This window comes from Camarhynchus parvulus, chromosome 1 (assembly GCF_901933205.1).
Source record: "Camarhynchus parvulus chromosome 1, STF_HiC, whole genome shotgun sequence".
Taxonomy (NCBI): domain Eukaryota; kingdom Metazoa; phylum Chordata; class Aves; order Passeriformes; family Thraupidae; genus Camarhynchus; species Camarhynchus parvulus.
Window position 1 is genome coordinate 10,519,914 of NC_044571.1, and position 23,462 is coordinate 10,543,375.

General features: G+C 35.2%; 1 protein-coding gene across 7 annotated transcripts in view; it reads left to right on the forward strand.

Annotated features, from left to right (window-relative positions):
• The window catches only part of DMD (dystrophin), a 1,148,514-nt gene that overhangs the window by 414,134 nt on the left and 710,918 nt on the right, over positions 1 to 23,462 (forward strand). For 6 of the 7 annotated variants that reach the window (XM_030961382.1, XM_030961390.1, XM_030961407.1 and 3 more), the window contains exons 8-9: positions 7,133 to 7,311; positions 8,258 to 8,380. In XM_030961382.1, the coding sequence (XP_030817242.1) occupies positions 7,133 to 7,311; positions 8,258 to 8,380 (302 nt within the window). The remainder of the gene's footprint in view (positions 1 to 7,132; positions 7,312 to 8,257; positions 8,381 to 23,462) is intronic. The other variant, XM_030961415.1, reaches the window with a different exon arrangement.

The window sequence follows — 23,462 nt, forward strand, 5'->3', positions numbered from 1 at the left end:
GTCCCATTTTCTCTCTCAAATATTAGCCTCTTTGAAAATATCTCAAATACTCTTAGCAAACGTACAGTTTTGGTGACTGTTAATATTACCATTTTTGAGCACTATTTTTGATTCAGATGCTGTAACTCCCTTGATCTGCCTTCAATTTTCGGGCTCTTCAGTAGGAACTAGGTAACAGGATATATTTTAGGCTTTTTTCCTCCTGCCCTTCCTGCCTCACCCCACCCCTCACTGCATTTCCAGGTTTTGAAAAACCAAACTGCAGCTTTCAGTAGTGTATATGAGTTTTGTGAGTGTATTACATGCTGACTACTATTTGTTATTTCAGCAAATTGAGAAGAGCCATGCTCACTCCTACTGAATGACAAAAATATCAGAATAAAGCATGATATGATAAAAATGTATCATACACCAAATTTTTAAAACCAGAGTTTTGTTCCTTTGCTATTTTGACTTCACTTCTTTCTATCTCTATCTTTGCTGCTAAGAAGGCACTTATTTTAGATGTAGCTTAAGTTGCAAAGGTTGTGGTGCTACTAAATCAATATTTAATACTGTAAGGAACCTGAAAAAGAATAAGCAAGACCTTTACTGTTCAGCAGAGGTATTAGGTCTGATTTTGCAGGTTTAAAAAGCAGATATAGCATCAAGTACACTTAACCAGGATAGTGCTGGTGTATTAGTCCAAGGCTTCTTCACACTCATGCATCAAATCAGAACAGACATTCAGACAGATTAAAGGTATGCTCTGCCACCAAATATTTTATTAACAGATATACTTGAATTCTGCAGCACTTTTAATTCCATAAATCCTAACCTGTAATTCTAAAAGGCAAACACAAATGTGTTAAACTTCTGAGGATATTTTCTTCATGCCGCTCTTGTGGCCCTATTTAATACAACCTACAAAGGTCAGCATTTTGAATGGACTCTGTTGGTCTCAACCATCAATTTTAAAGAATTTATTAAGGAAATACCTGTTTAAAAACTAACATTTTCCTCTGGGAGTTTCATAGTGGTTTAGGTTTATGGCCATTCATTTCTACAGAAAATAAGAAAAAATCAGTAGCACTGTCTGTGTAAGTGGACTCTTCCAGGCTTCTGCTCTCACTTAATTGTCGGTATGTAATTTGTGCCTTTCACTAGCAGTTAATTTTGTGAAATGTGAATTTTATTCAGCAAATTAATAGACTGTGATCACTATGCTTATTCATGTAGGCCTTTCAATGGCCTTTGAAAAAATTTTGACCTTTGATTTAACTTTTTTTTAAATAAATTTTAAAATCATCAGTTTTAGTTTCCACATTTCAATATTTACAGTTCTGCAGTATTTCATACATTGAGTTTTGTTTATCAGCAAGTCCAGGGCTATTCTTTCAGGTTACTTGCAAAGATTGCTTTCATTTTGAATTTAACATGCAATCTACTGGTGGAGTTAAAAAACAGGGCAGAGAATAATCCCTGGTTTAAAAAAGAAGCAAAAACAGTCAGTAATTGTGAGTAGACACTGCAGTTACTGGCTGACCCTTCAGAGAGTGCAGAGTTTATTGCTTCAAGGTCTTAGTGGCAGCAGTGAGTGTCAGAGTAAACTATTACTACTCATGTGGTTCCTGCTGTTATCATACCATTAGTGTAAACATGAATGTAGGAAAATGTCATTTTGAGACCTAGGGGAGACTGAGGGAGAAGCATGTACACATTTAAGCAAAACACCTTATAATCTTTGTCTGATAATCTTGCTTGTTTCTTGCTGTTTGAATAAGAATGAACTATATATAGGCTCTTGTTTTCACAGTCTGGGAATTAAGTCACCGGTAACAGCAAATCTCAGATGGGACTCATGATTCTGTCACAGCTTAATGTCTCTATATGGACTTTTTAAATGACCAAAAGTATGTATCTGGAGTAAAACTTACCAAGTTTACAATTTCCACCATTTTTTTCCCCTTAGTTATGAAGGCACCATTTTGGAGATACTTTTTATTCCTAATTTTCTGATACATCAATTTCAGAATGAAATCTTACTTGTTTTTCCTGCTTTTTAAGAGTAAGCATTTCATTTTACTAGTACATTCTCATGCACTTTCAATTGCAAATTTTGGTTCTTCCAAATAAAAATGAGATCAAAATATATACATTGGGTTTTATGAAAGCTCTTTCAAAATGTTTTGGTCAGCCTTGTCGGGCAGATTACTGCAGATTTTTGAACAGGCTTTGAAAAGTTCACCCTTGTCCTTGAGGCTAAAAGGTAAAATAAATAAAAGTTACATCTGAGTTGTGGCTGCACTTTTATAAATGCTTTTCTGTGCCTTCATCTTAGATCTTGTGGCTGAGGCAGGTGCCACACTAGGAGTGGCCATAGGAATTTGGAAATATCTCCTGTAATGAGTTTACATTGCAGAGATGTAAATTGTTAATAATTTATGTATCTGTCAGATTTCTGTTTCATCTAAGGAATCTGAGAGCTTCTGCTTTCTAAAAAGATGCATTTGGAAATAACAGTAGAACCTGTAATAAGTATTTATGTTGTATTCATATCTCAAAAAGCCTTTTAAAAACCCCAACCCCCACTCTGATAGAAGAAATAACAACATCCTTTATTTATCATGGTAAAAACCCCCACGTAACCTCTGAAAATTCATATCAGCTTTGAGCATCTCAATTTTTTTGTGGATAGAAAGGCAATGTTGTTTTATTTTTTTTTTTTTTTAGCACAGTGTTAAAAATCTCATTTGGGATAGCAGCAGGTAATATTAAAATACTGGGATTTTCTATTACTGTTGTAATAGCAGCAAACAGCATTAGGTGATGTACAGCATTTAGAAATTAGTTTTCTGTGGTTTCTACTTTTTGATTCTGTGAAAATCCTAGCTTCTTCCATTGAGGACAGAGGATTTCTTGTATTTTTTAGGCTCAAGTCTTATCTTCCTTCTCAGTACTATATACGGTAAAGTATGTTTCAGAATTTTTCTCTCAGTCTAAAGAAACTAGATCAGCAATTTATATACAGAAATATAATCTTTCTGGCTGTGCAGCAGGCCTTTAAGGTCTCCTCTTTCAAAGTTATTTTGCCACTAGTTTGATACAAAGAGTAAACACAAATAGTAAAACCATTTGACAAAAATAGTGTCAGAACTGTTGGTTGATCAGAGCTTGGAGAAAGCAAAATATTACTAAAAAGGAACAGTTATATTAGTAGCTGTGTATTTGAAAATTTTAAGAAACATTTCCATAAACATTTTTAACTTGTGCTCTGTGTGTGGCTTTGTATACATTATGTAACACTGTGTAGGAAAACGTTGGATATTGTTTGTATTGCTAGACCTGTATCTTTTGGTATAGAACTAATTTGTGTTTTATATCATCCTCATTTTCACTCATCCCTTAATGTTAGTAGGGATTTGATCATTGACCAAACATATAGATGCAGGAACCAAAACACTTGTGAACTATAAGGCTTATAAAAATTGGCTACTGGATCACTTTTTGAAGACTTTGATGTATTTAGAAACTGATTAGTTTGGGAACACTTCAGGTTTATTGTAGTCATTCTTAACAAACAGTCAAACTTGTAGTTATGTCCATCAGAATACAAATAATATTTGCTAATAAAAATCCAGCTGCAGTGAACTTTTATCAGACAAATTGCTTCCCAAATTAAACCTGTAATAATCCTTTAAAGGCAACTGCACTTAAACAGCAATGGATTTGGGTTACATTTTATGATTTTAATGTTCTGGGGTGAACTCAGATTCTGCTCTTTTGGTACTTTTTGCCAAATAACTGCTTTTCTAAATGAGCAGAATCTTACATTAAAATTTATGGTCAAAATTGAGCTCTTGTGGTGTCTCCTCAGACAGGCATTTTGCACCATATATCAAAATAAGTGTTTTGTTTTGTTTTATTTTTCTGTATTTTTTGAATTTGACTGGAGACATTCCCTGCACAGACTCATCTCTCTAAATGGTCGGGGGTGAATATGTTTTCAGGGGGAGCACATACAGTTAGGGTTTTGCAAGGTAATTTTGTTTCTTTGATGATAAAGAATTCTTAAAGAAATCACAAGCCTTAATAAGTAATCCCATGGATCAGATAAGGTATCAAGAAGAATTGTCTGAACTATATGGTCCATGTGACATGTTTAAGTCACTGTTTTCCTTTGAAAAATATTAATCTTTCAGCATAAAGTTTTATACTGAAAAAGTTTCCTCTCAATAATTGGAGCAGTCATCTTGAAACTTTTCCAATACTTTTGTGTGACTGTATCTTGTTAAAGAACTGAGATGGTTTCCAGAGCTTTCCAAAGTCTTTCAGATTCATCATTGATAAACACATTAGTATAATTTTTGCTAACCCTGTAATGCTTCCCATTTTAAGCTCTTTTGACTTGTAGTCTAATTTTTTCTTCATTTATTTTATTCTTTTCAATCCTTCTCTGATAGTCTTTGTCAAGAAAACTGATGAAAATTTTCTGAAAGAACTGGCTCTGAGTTAAATTTCAGAAGATAAATTGGTCTGGGAAAAAAAATTCCTGGATAATTTTCTCAACACTGATGTTGGAGAAATGGTTTAGTCTTAATATCTTGACTTAGTTTTATTAAAAATCTATATTTTCCAAGAGTTTGAGATAAGTTTTTAAGAGGCATATATTGGTTTGACAGACGTTTTTGCCCCACAAATGAAAGTAGACATATTTACAAAGAAATAGTGAACTTCCTTGCAAGAAAATGCTTGAATTCTAGTTTATTTACTGTCTAGCTACAAAGATTTCAAATAGCCATCAGACTCAGCAGGTGGTAAAGATAGTACAACAGACTAGGATTCAAAAGAAGAAAATATCAAGGCAAAGTGTAGCAGAAGTGATTCCTGCTCTGATAATTCAGGATCCTATAAAAAGACTTTTGAGAGATAGATTGATATTCCAGGCTTTGCAACTATGGTTGTTTAGCTATTTGTTGTGATTAAATAATTAAATCCTTTCCTATTTGCCAGTGGATTTTGACAGCTCCGTATGTACTTTTTATTTGTCAGATAGAACGGGTAAACAGTTTTTGGCATGTATATTGTTTGCTAGGTACTCATTTTATTTATTGCATGAGATATTTTTGTAGATAAATGGTAAGGTATTTGCCCATTTGGTTAACAGGACATTTTGAAAAGGAAAATAATGAACAAACAATAGAAAAATCATGGCTGGTGCTGATCATCCAGTGTGTACTCTTCCCAGCAGGAAGGCATGGATATTAACGTAAATATCAATTACTAGTAGACGCTAAGTATAACAAAATGGTGTTGCAATATTCAAGAGAAGAGAAGAAGATGCTTGCAGTAAAATACCTATATTATGGAAGTGGGAATGTTAGAGGGAATGTGCCATTTTTCCAGCCAATGCTAAGTAGAACTAAACCCTCAGCGGCCTCTCATAAAGTACCAAGCAAAGATATGGAGATGTGTAAGAAAGCCAAACCAAAATTATTCATAGAATATCTTTTCTTAATTTCCAGATGTATGTGAAGCTTTCAATGCAAGGTGACCTTTAGACAAAATTTAAAATCTCAAAAATACCTCTTGAAAAAAGTAAAAAGTTATAAACAATAATACAATATAAAACAATAAAATCCGCTCTAAAAAATACCATGAGAAACCCCGGTTCACCCAGCTCACCCCTTACAGTCCTGTTGAATTCTCACAGGCGGCCCGGCTGCCGGTGGCCACAGGTGAGCTGCCGGTGCTCCCTGGGTGTTCAGTCCAGAGCAGGTTCCAAGAGGTCCAAAGAAAAGGAAAAAAAAACCACAGTCCAGACTCTTCTTTCCTCAGCCAGCTAAAACTAACCAAAAGCAAAGGAGACTCTCTTCTCCGTCTTCTTCCCGAACAACACAGTCCTGGAGGGGGAATGTGGGGGAGTACGTGCAATTCTGAGCGAAAAAAAAAAGAACTGTGCGATTCTTCTCTCCCTTTCACTCTCTGCAACAAGTCTTAAAGGTGCAAAACTTATTATTATTCAGCATAAACCAATGAGACGATTTGGGGATAAAAGCATCATATAGTCAACCCAGGACACCTTCCCACATTCTAGGCAGGGAGAATGAGGTGCCATGTTGTAGAACCATTGATTTATTTTATTTTTTCTGTGAACTCAAATCTTAGCTAAGATTGGATTGATCTAAGACAGTAAAGACTCATAGTTCTTGGCTTTCTGCCAGCACTCATGTTAAAACATTCATGGAATTCATGATAAATTTTTTGTACAAGTGTCCTTTTACATCTCAATTCACTAGACAGTGTAGGAAGTAAGCCTCAATGGCAAATAACAAAGTAACTATTTCAAAGACCTGCCGCATGCCTTACATTTTTACAAATCGTTATTGACTGGAATTGTTGAGTCAGGGAAAGTGCTTTTCCTGCTGATGTATAACATGGCTATGTGCAAAAGCTGAAATAGTCTTTGTGTTCATGCAAAGTTTCCTGTACTGACTGCTAAAGGACATAAAGATTTTACAGGGCTATTTAAAAAAATAAAAGAGTTTTTCTATTATGTATTTTACTGTCTGTGAATATCACATTCCTTTGATGTTCCACAGATTTCATGAAGAATGCAAGACTAAGTAGAACATAAAAGCTATGTAGCTCTGTTGTAGTTTGACTTTAATTTTGGGTTCTTATGAATTCATTCACAAGAAAAACTGATAATTATTTTTTCCCCCTACATCATTGTTGCTTTCAGTGGCTAAATGATGTGGGGAGAATGTAAAAGGCATGACTTAGAAAATGAGGTTTTCCTTACTTTTTATAATTGCAGTATTTATATAGGACAAGCAAATACATTTTTTCCTATGTCTAGTCCTGCTCAGTGGGGATCACAGTGTTAAAAATTGCATTTTGACACAAGAAATATAGATGGGAAGCTTATGCTGAATGAGGTAACATTACCTGTATAAACTTTGGCACCTTCTAATTGATATGCAAGTTTATCCTGCAGTTTTGGAACTGATGGTAAGGTTCTAATTAGTCTCTAGAGTATTCATGTGGACAATAGATTGCTCATTAACTTATCAACTTTCCATTAAACTAATTGGCTATTTCTCATATGGAATGTGGAAACTGAAATGGCACATGTTAATTTGTCTTCCAGATGTTGCAACTGCCTATCCAGATAAAAAGTCCATCTTGATGTATGTGACTTCACTCTTTCAAGCCCTGCCCCAGCAAGTCAGCATGGAAGCCATCAGGGAGGTGGAGATGCTGCCACGGCACACAAGGATCACTAGAGAAGAGCACGTAGAAGTACACGAACAGCATTTTTCACAAGAAGTGAGTTTCACTTTTCTGCTTTCACCTTGCTGCTCTAAAGTGGTTGTTTCCCTGCCTACCCCATGAGTCTGATGTTAAATGGGCAGGGGAAGACAAAAACCCCATGGGTATAATGGGCAAAGTCTCATCCACAGGCAAGTCAGATGTACTTCTCTGCATGTACTTTCATACTGGTTTTCATCTCACACCAGACTGTTTTAAAAATTACTATTCAGCAAGTAAGTGCTTTGCATTTAAGTTGTCCAGCATTGTGCATTTTGATGGCTGCAGGACACATCAAGGAGAAACAAATTTGGGGAGGCTTACATTTAAAAGCAGATAGAAACATCTTTACCTTTTTAGAGATGTTGGTGTTTATCCATAGTCATGATACATATTTAATTTTTTAGCATTTTATTTAAGATGACCTGCATTTTAAAATAATCTCTTCTCAGTTTACTGTTGTCCTCTCAAAAAACTCATGTAATAATTGGAATTTATTTATGATTGCAATGTCAGTTTTTGTTTTTACTAAAACCATCAGACAGCCTCTGTTGAACTGTTTAGTGCATTTTAGGCCTAGTTTAATTGTCTGAATTTAACCTGTATGTTGGGTATGGGATGCTCACTCTCTTTTAGAGTACTGAGCAGATAAAGATTGGCTCTGTTTATTCAAGATGTGACAAAAGATCACTTGCTTTTTGAGCCTCTGCTTGTAAATTATAAAAAAAGCTTCACTTTACATTGGTATTCTGCTGGTGTTGAGTCCTGACAGTTTGTTGCTTTTGGAAAGGGTGTCAGATTAAATGAGAGGTTTCCTTAATACCATGCCATTTTGCCTGCTGAATGCCAACACTGTCCTTGAAAAATGACCTTCCTACTTCTTTTTCTTCAGTTGCTCTTGAAATCAATACTTACTTCTACAATCCATGCTCCTACCCATGTGTACATTCTAATTTATTCTTAGATCACAGTCAGTGTACCCCAGGGACCTTCGCCTTCTCCTAAACCGCGGTTCAAAAGTTACGCGTACGCACAAGCGGTGTATGTCACAACCCCTGACCAAAAAAGGAGGCAAGTTCCTCCACAGGTCTGTCAATATTGCAATTTTTTGAGAGAGTTGTTTTGTTAAGCTCGTGCTTGGAGTGAAAGAGCTCGTGCACTTTGCTTCTATGTGATCTTAATGACCTGCTTTTTCCAGGACTTTTTTCTGTTGAGTGTTTACTTTCTCCTGTATATTTCTGCATGGCTGGCAAGAGCTGTTGTGCTGATTGTAGGGGATGAGCATTCAAGCACTGCTGTTTCAGAATCATAAATCCTTCTTTGTTCAGCCATTTTTTTTAAATAGCACATATATTGGCTTAAAAAAGTATTAGAAGAACAAATCTAACATAAGCCATATTTGGCATCTATTACATTACAGCCTCAGGTTCAGTTATAGAAAGAAAAAAAGAACCATTGGTTTTCCCTCTTTTTCTTACCCTTCCTGTTAAAGGAAATAGTTAATGATGGCATTTCTCAGAAGGTTACTGTAGTTGGAAAAAAAGATGAAACAAGTATTAAATTTTACCCTGTGTTGTTAGATTACAACAGTTGGCAATTTTTATCACAAATAGCATCTTGCTGGTACTGAGGTTAAGGGGTTATATTTGATTTTTACTTATTTGTTTTATTTTATTTTTACCTTTAAATAGCTGGGGTGGTTTAATAAAACTTGTTTCAAGTAATCCTTATAATGAGAATTTCAGTAGTTGAATTTTTATAACTTCCGACAAGTATGAGACCCAAAGGTCATATTGTGTACTGCAATGTGATTTCCTTTCATTACTTCAGGGAGAAAAGATCTCTGTGTATGTGGTGCTACAGTTTGACTTTGCCTCTAGGTACTTAATTCTGTCCAACATCTAAAAATCTATTGCAAAATTATACTTCTACTCAACACCATATTCAAATCTACTGTTCAAGTGACAGGTATTTTATTGAATAATGACTTCCTTTAAATACTCCAGGACAGAAAGCGTGTGCACACAAACATGAGCCCTGCCTACATTACTCTAACATCAAATGTGTTGCAGTGGTGAGTTACACAGATTTGAAACAAGATGGTTAAAGCAATTGCAATTGTTTTGTTCTACTTAGACACTATACAGATATTTTAGAGTAATGAAAAGTTATTATACAGAATAGATCTTTTTCTTTTTCTTCAGGTACTTTTATTGTGATCAGTTGCAGGGTTTTTCAGCACCTCCACCATCAAAAGTAATGTATAAACTGAAATAAATGAAGTCATTTCTACACAAAGCATGATTGCTGAAATTTACTAAGATGTAATTTGGTTATCCAGTCCTCATCTTGCATTCCAGTTTTCAGATCTCTTCTTGAATTTGGAAGCTTCATTTACTACATTTTCATGCAAGAATTAATACAATATATTATAATTCTACCAATATGGCAGGAGCTGAAGACCTAACCAGAATCTGAGCAAAATTGTGCTGCAGCCACAACAGATATTAACAAATGGAAAGCATTTACTTAAGATTTATTTTGGGAAAACGACCAAGGAAATTATATATGTAGTAATTAATTACTATAGAGTAATTAATTACTATATATAGTAATTATATATATATAGTAATTAATATCCCAAATCAATGCATGGATTTATTAATCAGTGGTGGTTTTTTTGCCTTCAGCTATGTATTTCTTAAGGAAGAGCTGTTGTTACCTGTTAAAGCAAGTTTATAATGCTGGTTAAATAGTGGCTCATAATGTTTTCTACAGATACATGGGGCTGGTATAACTTAATCCCATCTATTCTAACTAAATAAAAAAAATATTATTTCCTTTTCGTTTCTTAGTAGCATTTCAATTTTCTGCCAGCTATATTATGATTTTTGGATACCATTATAAATAATGCAGCTGCCTTAAGCTTTTCAGGAAAATCTAATTCTCTAGGGGACTGCAATAAAGAAATCAGGAGAAATTCAACTTTTTTTTCTCTTGGATTTTGTAAAGTTTAAAGAGGTGACTTTAATTTCCATCTAGTTATCAAAGAAAAGTTTATTAGATTTAGTTGACTGTTGCCTGCCAATTTCCCTGATATTTTTGGTGCTGTCATACAGAAGCAATTTTCACTAAGTTTTGGTCTTCTATTAAAATCATGGAATCATTATTTTTTTCTCAATCTCTGCAAAATTTCAGGTTACAGGACTTGAATATTATAATTTCCCCAAAAAAATCATAATTAAATATGACCTCTTCCAAAGATTTTGATCATGATCCTTCAAATTTGACCAAATATGGCTTTTGATACATGGCATTAATTTGCTTCATATGTCAGTTGTCAGAAATTGTAAGAGAGATGAATTGTGATTCTCTGTGCTCCATATTGGCAAGAAGGAATAACATTTCCTTTCACACCATAATTTGTCAAAGTTCTTTCTCTTCTATCTTCTACCCTTGTCTTTTCTTTTATGTCACATTTCACCTCATTTCTCTTTCCTCATCCTCACTCTTCCTAGCAGCTTCACAACTTGTGTGCCTTCAAATTCACCCTTCCTTTCTGAATTCTTACTCTGTCACTCAGGAGGGTACTTGCAAGACCTTGCAAGTATTTCCGTTGTGCAAATTGTGGTCAGATAAGTTTTGCTATTTTTAACTGTGACATTCCTCAAATTCAGGGACAATCATTGCTCTGCCAACCTGTTCACTCAGTGCCTTCTTGTTCAGTCAGTGCTTCACTGTTTCTGGTTGAACCAGTGAAACATTTTCAAATGCCAGAGGTAACACAAGTAACAGTTTTTCTGCTAAAATTCAAGAAAGGTTTTCCTCCTTTACCTTGATTACTTAGACAGTTGTCATAAACTTATGAAAATCTTGGGTCAAGAATCTACTTCTGAAACCTGAATCTTTGAATTTCCTGAATGAACACTAAAAAAAGGTCCAACAGGAAATATTTATGTTTTCAGTTTTTATGGCAGTTTTTGGATGGCAGTTAGTGCTTGGCAATTACAGAAGGCTTGCCTAAATTTGCAGGTCTGTATTTTGTCTTCTATGTATTCCTGTAATAAGGCTCCACTTAGAAATATTCAGCTTAATATACAAATAAAAGGATCCTCGAGTAATTTTCTGAAACATTTCAAAATCCTAATTTAAAATTACTCATTGTCTTCTGTTTATATTTAGGAAAGCACTGGGGTTTGTGTTATTGATTTATCTCATTGAACACCTGACCGAGAAGAATGCTGTGTTTAATTTCCATTTTGGTTTATCAGAGCAGTTCCTAGTATTGATCCCAGGCAAAACTCCTATCTCACTGCTTTAATTTTCACTTGTTCTACAGGTCTTTTAAATTCCTTGGGGGTGGTGACTCTACCACTTCTCTAGGCAAACTGTTCCAGTGCCTGATAACCCTTACAGCGACAAAATTTTTCCCTATGTCCAACCTGAACCTCTCCTGGCACAACTTGAAGCCATTTCCCCCTCTTCTATCACTTGTTGTGTAGGAGAAGAGGCCAACCTCCACCTCACTACAAACTCTCTTCAAATTGTTGTAGAAAGCAATAAGATCCCCAGGTTTTCCCCAAGCCTCCTTTTCTCCAGGCCAAACACCCCCAGCTCCCTCAGCTGCTCCTCATCAGACCTGTGTTCCAAACCCTTCCCCAGCTCTGCTGCCCTTCTCTGCACTCACTCCAGCCCCTCAATGCCTTTCCTGGAATGAGAGGCCCAAAACTGGACACAGGATTTGAGGTGTGGCCTCACCAGTGCTGAGCACAGGGGGACAATCCCTGCCCTGGTCCTGCTGCCACACTATTGCTGATCCAGGCCAGGTGCCATTGGTCTTCCTGGGCCCCTGGGCACACCTGGATCATGTTCAGCTGCATGATCAGCACCCCCAGCTCCTTCTCCTCTTTGCAGTTTTCCAGCCACTCTGTCCCAAGCCTCAAGACTTTCCTGGGGTTGTTGTGACCCAGGTGCAGAACTTGGCACTTTGGCCTGTTAAACCTCATGCAATTGGCCCATCAATCAGCCTGTCCAGATCCCCCTGCAGCGCTTTCCACCCTCCAGCAGATCAATATGCCAACCCCGCTTGGTGTCACCTGGAAACTGAATGAGGGCAACCTCTATTCCTATTGGAAAAACAGTGCTGAAAATATAAACATTGAAAAAAATGAGGATGAGCAAAATCTGGGGGTATTCTGAGACTGGTGCTTCTGTAAATAAGCTTCTGATAGGTCCTGTCAGAAAGGTGAGTCTGTGAGTTTGACTGCCTTAAATTATCTATGAAAAATCAAGCCCACTGATCTCTATGATTGTTGATTTTTGTTCTTTTAGCAGGAGTTATGTTTTCTTCATTCCACATTGTATGAAATAAGTTTGTGTGCAGAGTTACTGTTTAAACTTTAAACTGACAAGCTTCAATGTATTTGAATTGAAATAATTTGAGATGAAGCAGTGGTAAATAGGGACTGTGTTTGCTGGCACATAATGATGTGATTTGAGTCCTAAGAATTAGAGGCTTCACCTCAGGCTTCAACCTTGTCATTATTAGTTTGTGAGAAACTCCTGACCATCCAGTCATTACTTGTGTTTTTCAGAAGTATTATAATGCAGTTTTCTTGTTTTCTGGATTTTTTTTAATGTGAATCTTACCCAGTTGCTGAATGGCACTTTGTTGGTCAGTTCATAATTATAATAATTAACTTGAAAAGTCACTAAAAGCTCCTTATAAAATTAAGTAGAATTTATTCCCACAGCACAGAACTCTTCTGGCAGTCTTGCCCTCCAGAATGGTGGTTTTTCTAGACCCTTAATTTGCCTCACTCTTGGTCTCCTGCCAACAATTTAACTTCTTCCAAACTGCTGTGAGACCTCCTTTCTGGGACTCTTCAGGATTCGTCTGTGCCACAGAACTTAGTGGTACAGCATCACAGGATTGCTTTATTGCTCTCCTTTGTACTCAACCAGACATTTTTTTTACTTAGAAGCTGTGATCTAAATACTGTCCTGTTTACCTTATTGTGTAGTCCTCTTTTGGAGAGGCATCAGAAGACAGTTAAGTACAGCCAAATAAAAGTTTAGTTCCAAATTTTAGTAGTATTTCTAAAATGAGATCCTTATCACATAAAATATCCAATTGTGTCAGCATTGAAGGGATTTATGGCATAATTTAAAGTAGATTTTGGGAAACTGCAGAAATACTGAATTATCTGCACATTTAGTTATTAGATCATGATGGATATAATTTGGGCAATGAGTATAATAATAGTCCCAGGTGTTAGCCTGGGTATTCTCATTTAAATAGAAACTTTCAGAAAGCTAGGAACTGTTTCTGTAGAGCTAAGTAAAATCCCTAGGGTTCAGGATAAGCATAATAAAATAGCAAAATTTGCCATCAGAGGTCAGAACAAAGAAAAGCAGAGATGGAAAAATCAAGCTAAGTGCAAGTCTTCTGCATTTCTTAGGGCGCTCTCCTGGATGCCATGTGTTCAAGGAACAGTTTGAAAAATGATGAAGCAGACATTTTCAAGTGTGTTTATATATGTTTTATAGTTTCAATAACAGTGTGGAAAATAGATGGCTTCTTGTCTGAGCCTGGAGGTCTGTCAAGATGACAGTTGTTTCCTGTCACTGCTTTGTGTGTAGCCATCAGCAGCAGTTCTAACTCATTTTGTGTGTGTGTTTTGTTTTAGTTTGGTGGGGGTTTTTTTTGGTTTTTTTTTTTTTTTGGTTTTTTTTTGTGGGGTTTTTTTTGGTTTTGTTTTGTTTGAATGTTTACTGTAGATTCTTTTTCAAGAGGTTTTGTTTTCAAAAATGTTAGTACTCTTATGGGTAAAGTGATAACTTGTAGTGGATCTAGTTTCCAATATATCAGAGCTTTTAGCCTGCTTTATTTCACACACTCATTCATTTGGTTTGCCCCAGAGCTGAGCTCATGAGATCTCAACTTCCCTGCTGGGGCAGAGAGGTTGCTGTTGGTCCAGCTGTCAGGTTGAGCTCTGCCACTGCTTTGCATTTACAGATGTTGGACATTACTGCCCAAAATTTTTAGGTATCACCTGCTACTTGTCTCCACACATCCGTCTGTTGACTACCAACAGCACAGGGGGAAATGCTATGGAGCTGCATCAGGGGAAGTTCAGAGCGGACATGAGGACAGGGCTCTTCACTGAGAGGATGGTCAGTGACACGGCCATAGCCTGTAAGAGTTCAAGCAGAGCCTGGATGTTGCTCTTAGTTATATAATATAAGTTTTTGTAGCCCTGTGAGGGGCAGAGAGATGGAACCAATCCATCCCGATCTCATATATTCTCTAATTCTCTGACTTACAGTATCTTTCTTCTAGTCAGCATCTTTTCCACCTTATTTCCAAATCCCATTCTCTTCCCTGACACAAATTCTTTTCAGGATGCTTCTTTTTGTCAGCAGGTGATCTTTGCATAGCCATGAGAATGCAGCTTTCCCAGTCTAAACAGTCTCTAGGCAGAAGCACAACTCATGATGAGCCTCACCAGGAGTGCTTCTGTCTTCTGCCTCTTCAATAATGGCAGGATTTAGAGCATGCTAAACCATGTCTAGACCATTTGTTAGCAAAATTTACAACCAGTCCCAGCTGCTTGTAGCTGGCAGGAATCAGCCCAGGAGCTCAGAAGTGCAATTTCAGGCTTTCAGCTGCCTCTGGTCCAAACATCTTTGCACAGTTCTCTAATCCCTGTACAAATTCCTGTTCACATTCACTAGTGAAAGTGGAGGTTTTCCCACCTCTAATGGGTAATGACAATTCTTTAGTTTGTCATAAAAAAGGAATTACTTACTGACTTTCCCATCCCTTTTTAACTTTAATTGACTTTAAAACATATGAGAGAAACCTTTATTTTTATGTAGGACTTTATCCACTTTAATTTTTTCCTTAAAACAGCTGTAAAGCTTGTTTAACAAGGGGCACTGGAAATGTAACATGGAATTTCCCATGTGATCTGTTAGTGTATTCCTTACTGACTCATAAGAAAAGGTAACATGTTTTTCATAAAGTTAAAATTCCTAGATAAAATATATCTGCTGTATATTCAGATTGAATGCAGTAACTGAATAAATGGATAATGGCAAAATCATGAGTGTACCTATAACTGGTTGGAAATATTTAAGAAAAACCCCATTTTCTAATAATTAAACTTGATTTGCATTAAAGTGGAAGGTTTCTGTAATATTTTTTTCCTATTACAAACATGGAAATGTTATACCAGTCATTTCCTGATTACATTATTTGTGAATATGTTTTTAAACAGACAACTGTACCTACATTCAAGAACACACTTTTACCTAGACTGGCTTTTTCTTACAGGTTATCTTTAGGTGTTTTTAACAAGCTTCAGTGCTATTTTAAGTTCCATCTGTTTGTGGGGGTTTTTTTTGTTTGTGGGGTTTTTTTTGTTTGTTTGTTTATTTGTGGGTATTTTTTGTGTGTTTTTTTTTCTTTGAAACGCACACTTGAGTTTCTTAATTTCAAATTTGGATAGTTATACAGCTGCTTCTTTTTTAGAAAAGTCTGTTTTAAAAGTTCTAACCTGCACTGAAAATCTGGTTTTGCCAAATTTAAAACCTTGTTAATATGAATGAGATTCACTTAATTTCACTGAATTTTGCAGTTTCAACTATTTTTGCCTCTCATTTTGGAAAGAAACCTTTTTTCTATGGTTGCTAAATAGCTTAATGTTCAAAGCCTACAATAAGATATATCAGATAACATTTTAAAATGTTCTTTTAAGTAATTTTGTGCTGCTGAGTCTCTTGAACATAGAGTATGTGTAAGGTTTGTTAAAGATGGATGTAGATACAGCAAATAAGGACACATATTCATTTACTGTGAACATTTTAATTTTTTTATATCCACAGTATGTAAAATAGTACATTAGTAAATTTGAATCCCCCTTCTGGCCTGTAGATTTTGGGCAACAGTGCAGAATTGCTTGTATCAGCAATGGATTTGATGCAAAGGAAGGGCAAGGTAAAACATAGGACACGATGTTAATGAAAATCCTTACTGGTAAACAGACTGGTGTTCATTTTTTCCTAATCTGAGGACTGAAATTGAAGTAATTTGAGGATTGGTACAATTTGAAGTACTTACGCATCCCCATTTCAAACACTTAAGAAAGGCCTTTCACTTTATGCACACAAAAAAAGTGAATTTAGCTTGAGATATAGAAAGCAAGGAACTAACTCTTTGTACTCTTTCATTACACCTATTAAAACCTCTGAAATGAAAAAAATATATAGAACTCATATCTTTTGAAAAAATTCTCAAATCAACAGGACAGTTTTACACATAAAAGCAATTTAAAGTAATTTTCTAGAGACAAAATTATAGCATCATTACAAATAGCATTATTGTTAAAAATTTGCTCATCTCTGTATAGCATGTGAACTTCTCAATAGTATGAAGTCTTGCATCATCATTTTAGATAGTATAACTTTATTTTAAATCTAAGTTTATTAAGAATTTTTCTTACTTATTAATTTATCTAGATTTGACATTAGTAAAATTAAAAAGACATCAAAGATGAGATTGTCTGGTTGTATGCTAGCCTAATAATTTTTTGTCTGTCCCACTGAGAATTATTACCAACATGAGATAAAACCCCAAACCCCTAATCCAAAGAAATCCTACAATATTGATGTAGCAGCAGCAGCACATTTTACTCCTATTCTCAGGAACAGGAGAGAAAGTTTAGTTTAGAACCTCCTTGTTCTCAATGGCTTTTTTGGCTCTCATCAATGAGAAAAGCTCCCTTGGCCCCAAAAGTTTCATCCTGTTTCTCTCACTTTCTTTGCAGTATGACAGGATACACTCACTTTAACGTGCAATGGCTTTCAGAGGATTACCTCTGAAACATATGGTGGTTAAACATATATGAATATTATGAATACATTAAGGATTTTATTTTCCAATTAAAAGTCATTGAGTTTTAATTACAATACTTTTAAATTTCCTGTCCTATCTTACACCATCACATTGTTGAATTCTATAGAGCTAAAATAAAACCGATGAGGGTTTTAAATTAAGATAGCTTTAAAAAATGTGTGCAGAATCTGCATTATGCCCTTAAAATGCCTGTGCCCAAGTGCAGCTGCAACTTTGAGGAAATAGCTTCATGTTTTACTTCTGTAAAAAGTGTTAAGACCTCTGTGGAGAAAACTTTTGTGCCCCAGGTGCATGTAATATTCTTCATTGTAAAATCTAAAATATTTTTGGTGTGTTACAAATGGTTCTATTGATTTTGAGAAGTGAAGGAACAATTAATTCCCCACTCCCATGCAGTGCCAATATGAGTTTCTGCTTCTGGAATGTCCTTTTGCCTAAACCATTGCTCTGTGAGATAGTGGATAACCATTTTCCCTTTTGCCTGTTTTATTTAACCGTACCTTTGGAGCTGTCTGTATTCAGGGTCTGTAGGCAGTGCTGTGGGTTGTTTTTTAGTTCACATTTGTATGGCAGGGAAATCTGCATGTTTACCTGAAGCAGTGACATTTGGAAGGCCGGATTGCTGATCTCTACTGATCATGAAAATCCTGATATCTTTCTTTCCCTCAATGATTTTGATACAATAGAAGCTGTGCCTTGTTTTGCTTGTGTAGAAGACTCTCCCTCTAAGATACTGCAATGTATATTTCTTAGTTTTGGTCTGCATGTACAGACTGTAGATCCAAGTATAGAAAAGAAAATCTTTGTAGATTTTCCATGTTTATTTCCTACAGCAAAGGCATCTGTCTCTATATACATTTGTATAAAAGAATTTTGCTTTATAGTTTTCTAACATTTCTAATAATTTGTATGGATATTATTTATAAAGTTATGTTAGCCTGTGGTAATCCGTGAGCTAAGGGAAAAGAAGGAAGAAATAATACCTTTTATAATAAAGATAGATTTGGGGTGGAGTGTAACAAACAATTTTTTAGATGTTGAAAATGTATTTAAAAATTCCAGTCCTGAAAGAATAATAAGACATAGCAAAAATATAAAAATTGTACAGAATAAAAAAAAGCAAATCTAATATTGATTTTTCTCTATTTTGTATTCTAATTCATTGCTCCTGGAGTACCAACAAAAGAATTTTTTAAATAATTATATTGTTTGTGAAAAACAAGCAAAAAATGTAAACCAGAAAAGGGAGAAGGGGAGGGAGATAAGTTCTAAGGATTGCTTTATAAAATAAAATAAACACATCATGATTGTGTTAGGAGCATCACATACAGAGTGTAGCAAACTGAGATGCAAGTCAAAGAGTGTCAGTGAGATGAGGGCACTTCCTGGCTTTGAATTTAACAGTAGGATCAAAAAATAAAGATTCTACACTATTTTGTCCATTCTGAAAGATATTAAGGTTTGATAACAAGAAATGACTACATGTTTGCATAAGTTTTCCCACTTGAATTTCATTTGCCAAATGAATTACAAAGTACAATTCCACAGTGTCTTGTATGTTACTCCAGCCCCTCAATGTCATTTTGTTCGGTACAGATTACCCTTTTAAAAGTGTCCTTTAGTCTATTTGTAATTGACTACTCCCTTCCAGAATACATTCAGTTTCTGTCCAATGTCTTTGGTCCTAAAAATTACCTTCAGTATTACTCTGATCTCATTTACTTCTATTCACACTCTTAATCACAGTGCTCTTGTGTCTTCCCTATGTCACCAAGGAAATGCTTTCTCTGTTATGCCATGCTATCTTTTGCTACTTCTCGTTTTTTCGTGGTTCTCCTGTCCCTTTTAAATTCAGTCTCAAAATCACTCTCTTCTGCAATGAGGGCTTAAACCAAGTTTTAACTCGTTCATCTTCAGCCTCCTAATTTTCTCAGTTTTAACTTCTCCTTTCACTCGTTCACCTTGTTCCTGGTTTTTTTTTTCCCCTTTCTATGAATATACATAATGGCAACTGCAATGAATATGCTATTTAATACCTACAGCTTAGAACCATGCATTATATTTTAGTGAATATGAGTACATTTATATATGATATGGGGAAGGATAATATTGCTTGGAAAAATTTAACCTGTAAGGCACCTATAATTCTTTCCTGCTACATCAGCAATATCAGGAAAAGGTATTTGATAAAATATTTGGAGATTCTGTTTCAACATTCTGGTAATTATGTGAAGAGCAAAAATAGTTAATTTATTTCTAGAAGAATGTAGTATGAGTAAATAAATAAATAAATCGCAACAAGTGTGCAATTCCAGAATTGAGAAATTGCTTTTCACTAGATCTCAACTAGCAAAGCAAAGGGGAAAGGGGAAGATGAAACAAGTATTGAGAAAGAAAGAAAGAGTAAAGATAAGAATATGATTTTGAAGCAGCACATTTATAATGTATTTTTTAAGCTACCAATTTCAGAATTACTAATGTCTGTTAGGAATTTTGCATCTACAAAGCTACATATTAGTTGTACATAGTCTCTATAATGGGAATTTAGAAGCATGTAACTCACTGGTTTATGCCCACTTCTTTAGTAATTGGATCTGACTACATCTGAGTGTTCTCACTTACTCATTCTCCACTGATTTGTGGCTCAGAAATTTCTTGACCTGGAGATGGCATCTTTTATTTGAAAGTCCTCAGTGGATTTTTATCCTGTGCTTCTTTACATTTACTGCTCCCTGTAAGCATTTAAGAAAGTTTTCTATATAGCTTTCAGTATTCCAGGGGGACTTCTTTGTACTTCCCATTCTTATCTTTTGGAAGTATTTTAGTATTTTCTGTATTAATACCCAATTTATAAACCTGAAGCTCTGCATTCAGGAGAGGAGAAAAACCCCGTTGTGATATGATTGGTTATAATTTTGACTTATTCACAGCTTTTGATTTATTATTCAGAGCATGTAGCTACAAGAAAGGTAGTTACACTACAGAATTATTAAACAAAACCCAAATATTAAATTACTTGATCATTTTCTGTAACAGCCTTTTGGTTGGTTTTTAATTTTAAATTGAAAACATATTCATTGCAGTGATTTCCACTGGAGAAGGAGAACCTCTTTAATAGAAACTAAAATACATTTTGGGAGAGTTTAAATACAAAATGGATAAACTGCATAAGAGCCATGAATGGGATATTCATCTTATTCAAGCAAATTTCACTACTGAAATTTTAGATGACATTGCAAAACCACCTATTTTAATAATTCCTTCCAACTCTAATAGCACAATTCAACATATGCTGTTGAATGCTCTGAAATCTCCAGGACCTCGACCTCAGCTTTGCAGAAACTGTGTAGTATATCCACTAATTGGCTCTTGCCTCAGAATCTTTATTTCTCAAAATAAAAAATTATCTTAGAGATGTATCTTGTTGAAGTTAATTGCTGAGGCTGTTGATGCTTTTGATGGCATTTTGATATTGCACTATGTGAAAATATAAAAAGAGTTTTGAAGTTAAATATTTTTTGACAAGATGGGAAGGTCTTTTATGCTATGGGATAACACAGATTTTGCTGACAGCAATAGCAGAAGAGAGAGAGAATAGGGAGAAAGAAAAGGAAGAAATAACAACTGAATGGGATGATGAAAAGAGAAGGCTACTTTTTCTTCCAGAATGATAGAACCACATTCAGACATTTTCATAGTTTTTTGAACTATAAGGTTGTAGAATTCACTATAAAATATATGTGAAAATAGAAAAAAAAACCCAAAACAACAACAACAACAAAACCAAAAAAACATTAAAAAAAAAAAACACCTAGCCTAGATTTTTTCCCCACTTTTTGCTTTTGGCCTGCATTTCTGTAATTTTAATCTTGAAATCTCTAGTTGTATTTTAGCAGGATACCTTTCTTGATTTCTCTGTTGCCAGAGAGAAATGGGGTGCAGTCTATATTTCTATCTCAATCTCCTGTATGGCATACTAAAAAAGTAATTGAGTAAATTTTTGGACAATCCATTTGCATTTTTCTTGGCTAAGAAATAATTCACCTCTTTCCATTAAGGTTTTCTGTTTATATTTTTAATAGTTTTTCTCCACATGGAGGTTTTGAGAATGCAATTTAGAACATAGAACATCTCACAGAATGGTTTAGGTTAGAAGAGGTGTTAAACATCTTTAAAGACCTTTAAATGTCTTTCTCAGAGCAGTCTCCTTCAAAGTGGATGTTACTTTAGTCATTACAACATTTGGAATTTGCATTTTAAAAATTGAAATTAAAAATGCATGGCCATTGTCTATTCAGTCTTGCGTATTTTTCATGCTACTGAATTATTCTGTGACCCCAATTCAAATTTTAAGGTGGTCTGAAAATCAGTGGTGGATAAAATTACCTTTGCCTTTTTTTCATCTGTGTGTATGTGACAGCACAAAACACTCTGGGAATTTCTCAAATAAGCTGAATCTGCTGATCCGGAGTTGTTACATTGTTGGTAGTACTACTGGGAAAAGGCCCCAGGTTTCTTAACCTGCAGTATTTCATCAGGACCCGGTTACCATTCACTCTTGGAGAGTTCTGAGAAGGGTCATTAGTTAATACTGAAAACTTATCCTGAGGTGAAAATTTCATGTTTCTTTTTGTAGAGTGGGGTCTAATTTATTTATTATGTAGAGGTCAATGATCTCACAGCCTACTGCGTGACATGACAGTGCCTGAAATACCCTTCCCCTTAAAGTGTTCCCAGGTCTTCCATCGGGAAAGGGAAGGTTTGAAGAATGATGGGTAGACGAGCCCTTTCAACAGGAAGAAATCATAATTTTGTTGTAGGTTTATGGTGAAAGTAATTCAATTCAGTCACAGTCAGTGACTGAATGGTCAGAGCCATGGTTCATAATTGCTTGAATAGGAAGTGCCTTCCTTAGAGAGGCAAATACTGGTGTCTTGTCATCAGCAGTGCTACAAACAGCAATACATTTTATGAGCAGCAAAACTCAACAAATTAAAACCCATAAATAAACAGAGGCTGAAAATTTTCCCTGGAGACTTTATGAAAGCAGTATGTTTTGATACACTTTGAGTCAAGTAGCTACTAAGCAAAACATGCTTTGATATTTTTCCAAGTGCAGGTGTGTTGAAGAAAGCAAGCTAAGGGGAAAATCTTTCTGCAAAGCACTGACTCACTTGACCATGTGTGCAAAATGAAAAATTTTTTACTTTTTAGAATGTTTGATAATTATGGGCAGCTTTGATTCCTGTCTCTTATGTCTGAGCACCATCTTACCTATTCTCACTATTTCCAGTCTTAGTCTCTTCCCCAAGCCAGTTGATTGCAGGTTTTTTTCACCGTCTTAAGTTGTCTTAAGCTAACTTCTACACTTGAGTCCCCAAGGTGCAACGTTTTGCTTTAATGCCAATAAGTTCTCTGTCTCTTTTAGTCTTTGTTTGTACCAGCTGTAATTTTGTTTTATCGCTTTCCTGTCAATAGTTCCAACCTTTTCCTTCCTTTGTAATGAATGTACTTTCATCAGTACTGCCTGGCTCTGCCTTTTCTCCTCAGCATATACATTGCCTAAGCTCCATTGATTTTTAATGACCTAATAATCTGCTGCATCTCAAAACTGCAGTTGCAAGGACAGGTCAATTCATCCACATGGAAACATATGCAGTAGAAATAGAATCAAAGAGAAAATCAAGTCCTAAAAATGTAACTTGTCTCAATTGAGCAAGCAAAACCTGCAATTTTTCAGATTTATCATAAGGCCAAACCTGTGTGGATTTTCAGACAAATAGGAAAAAAAAAGCCAAAAAAACTAAAACAAAACAAAAAAACCCCAAGAAAAACCCAAAAAATAAAGCCAAACAAAAAATCCCCACCTTTCATACTCTACATTCATTTACAATGATATTTTTTAAATACTTAATAAAATGGAAGTGCTAGCCTCATTTAGAACAATGAAATTGTTAACATTATAATAACAAGTGGTCTGAACCAATTTATCTTATAAGTTTTATTACTAGAAATTACTGAAATATTCTGTCTGGACTCATCTGTTGAGAAAACATAATCTTGATTGTTGAAGAGACCATTTTATTATTTAACATTTTAACAGTCATAATTTGGAAATACAAAGACACATAAAATAGATTTTGTAATGAGAAAGTTTGAGGAACCAAAAAATAAGCAGTGGTTTCATTCTTAGATGATAGAAGTCATAGTTTGAGAGTGAATAGTGTGAACTATTTTCTGAGGCTCTAAT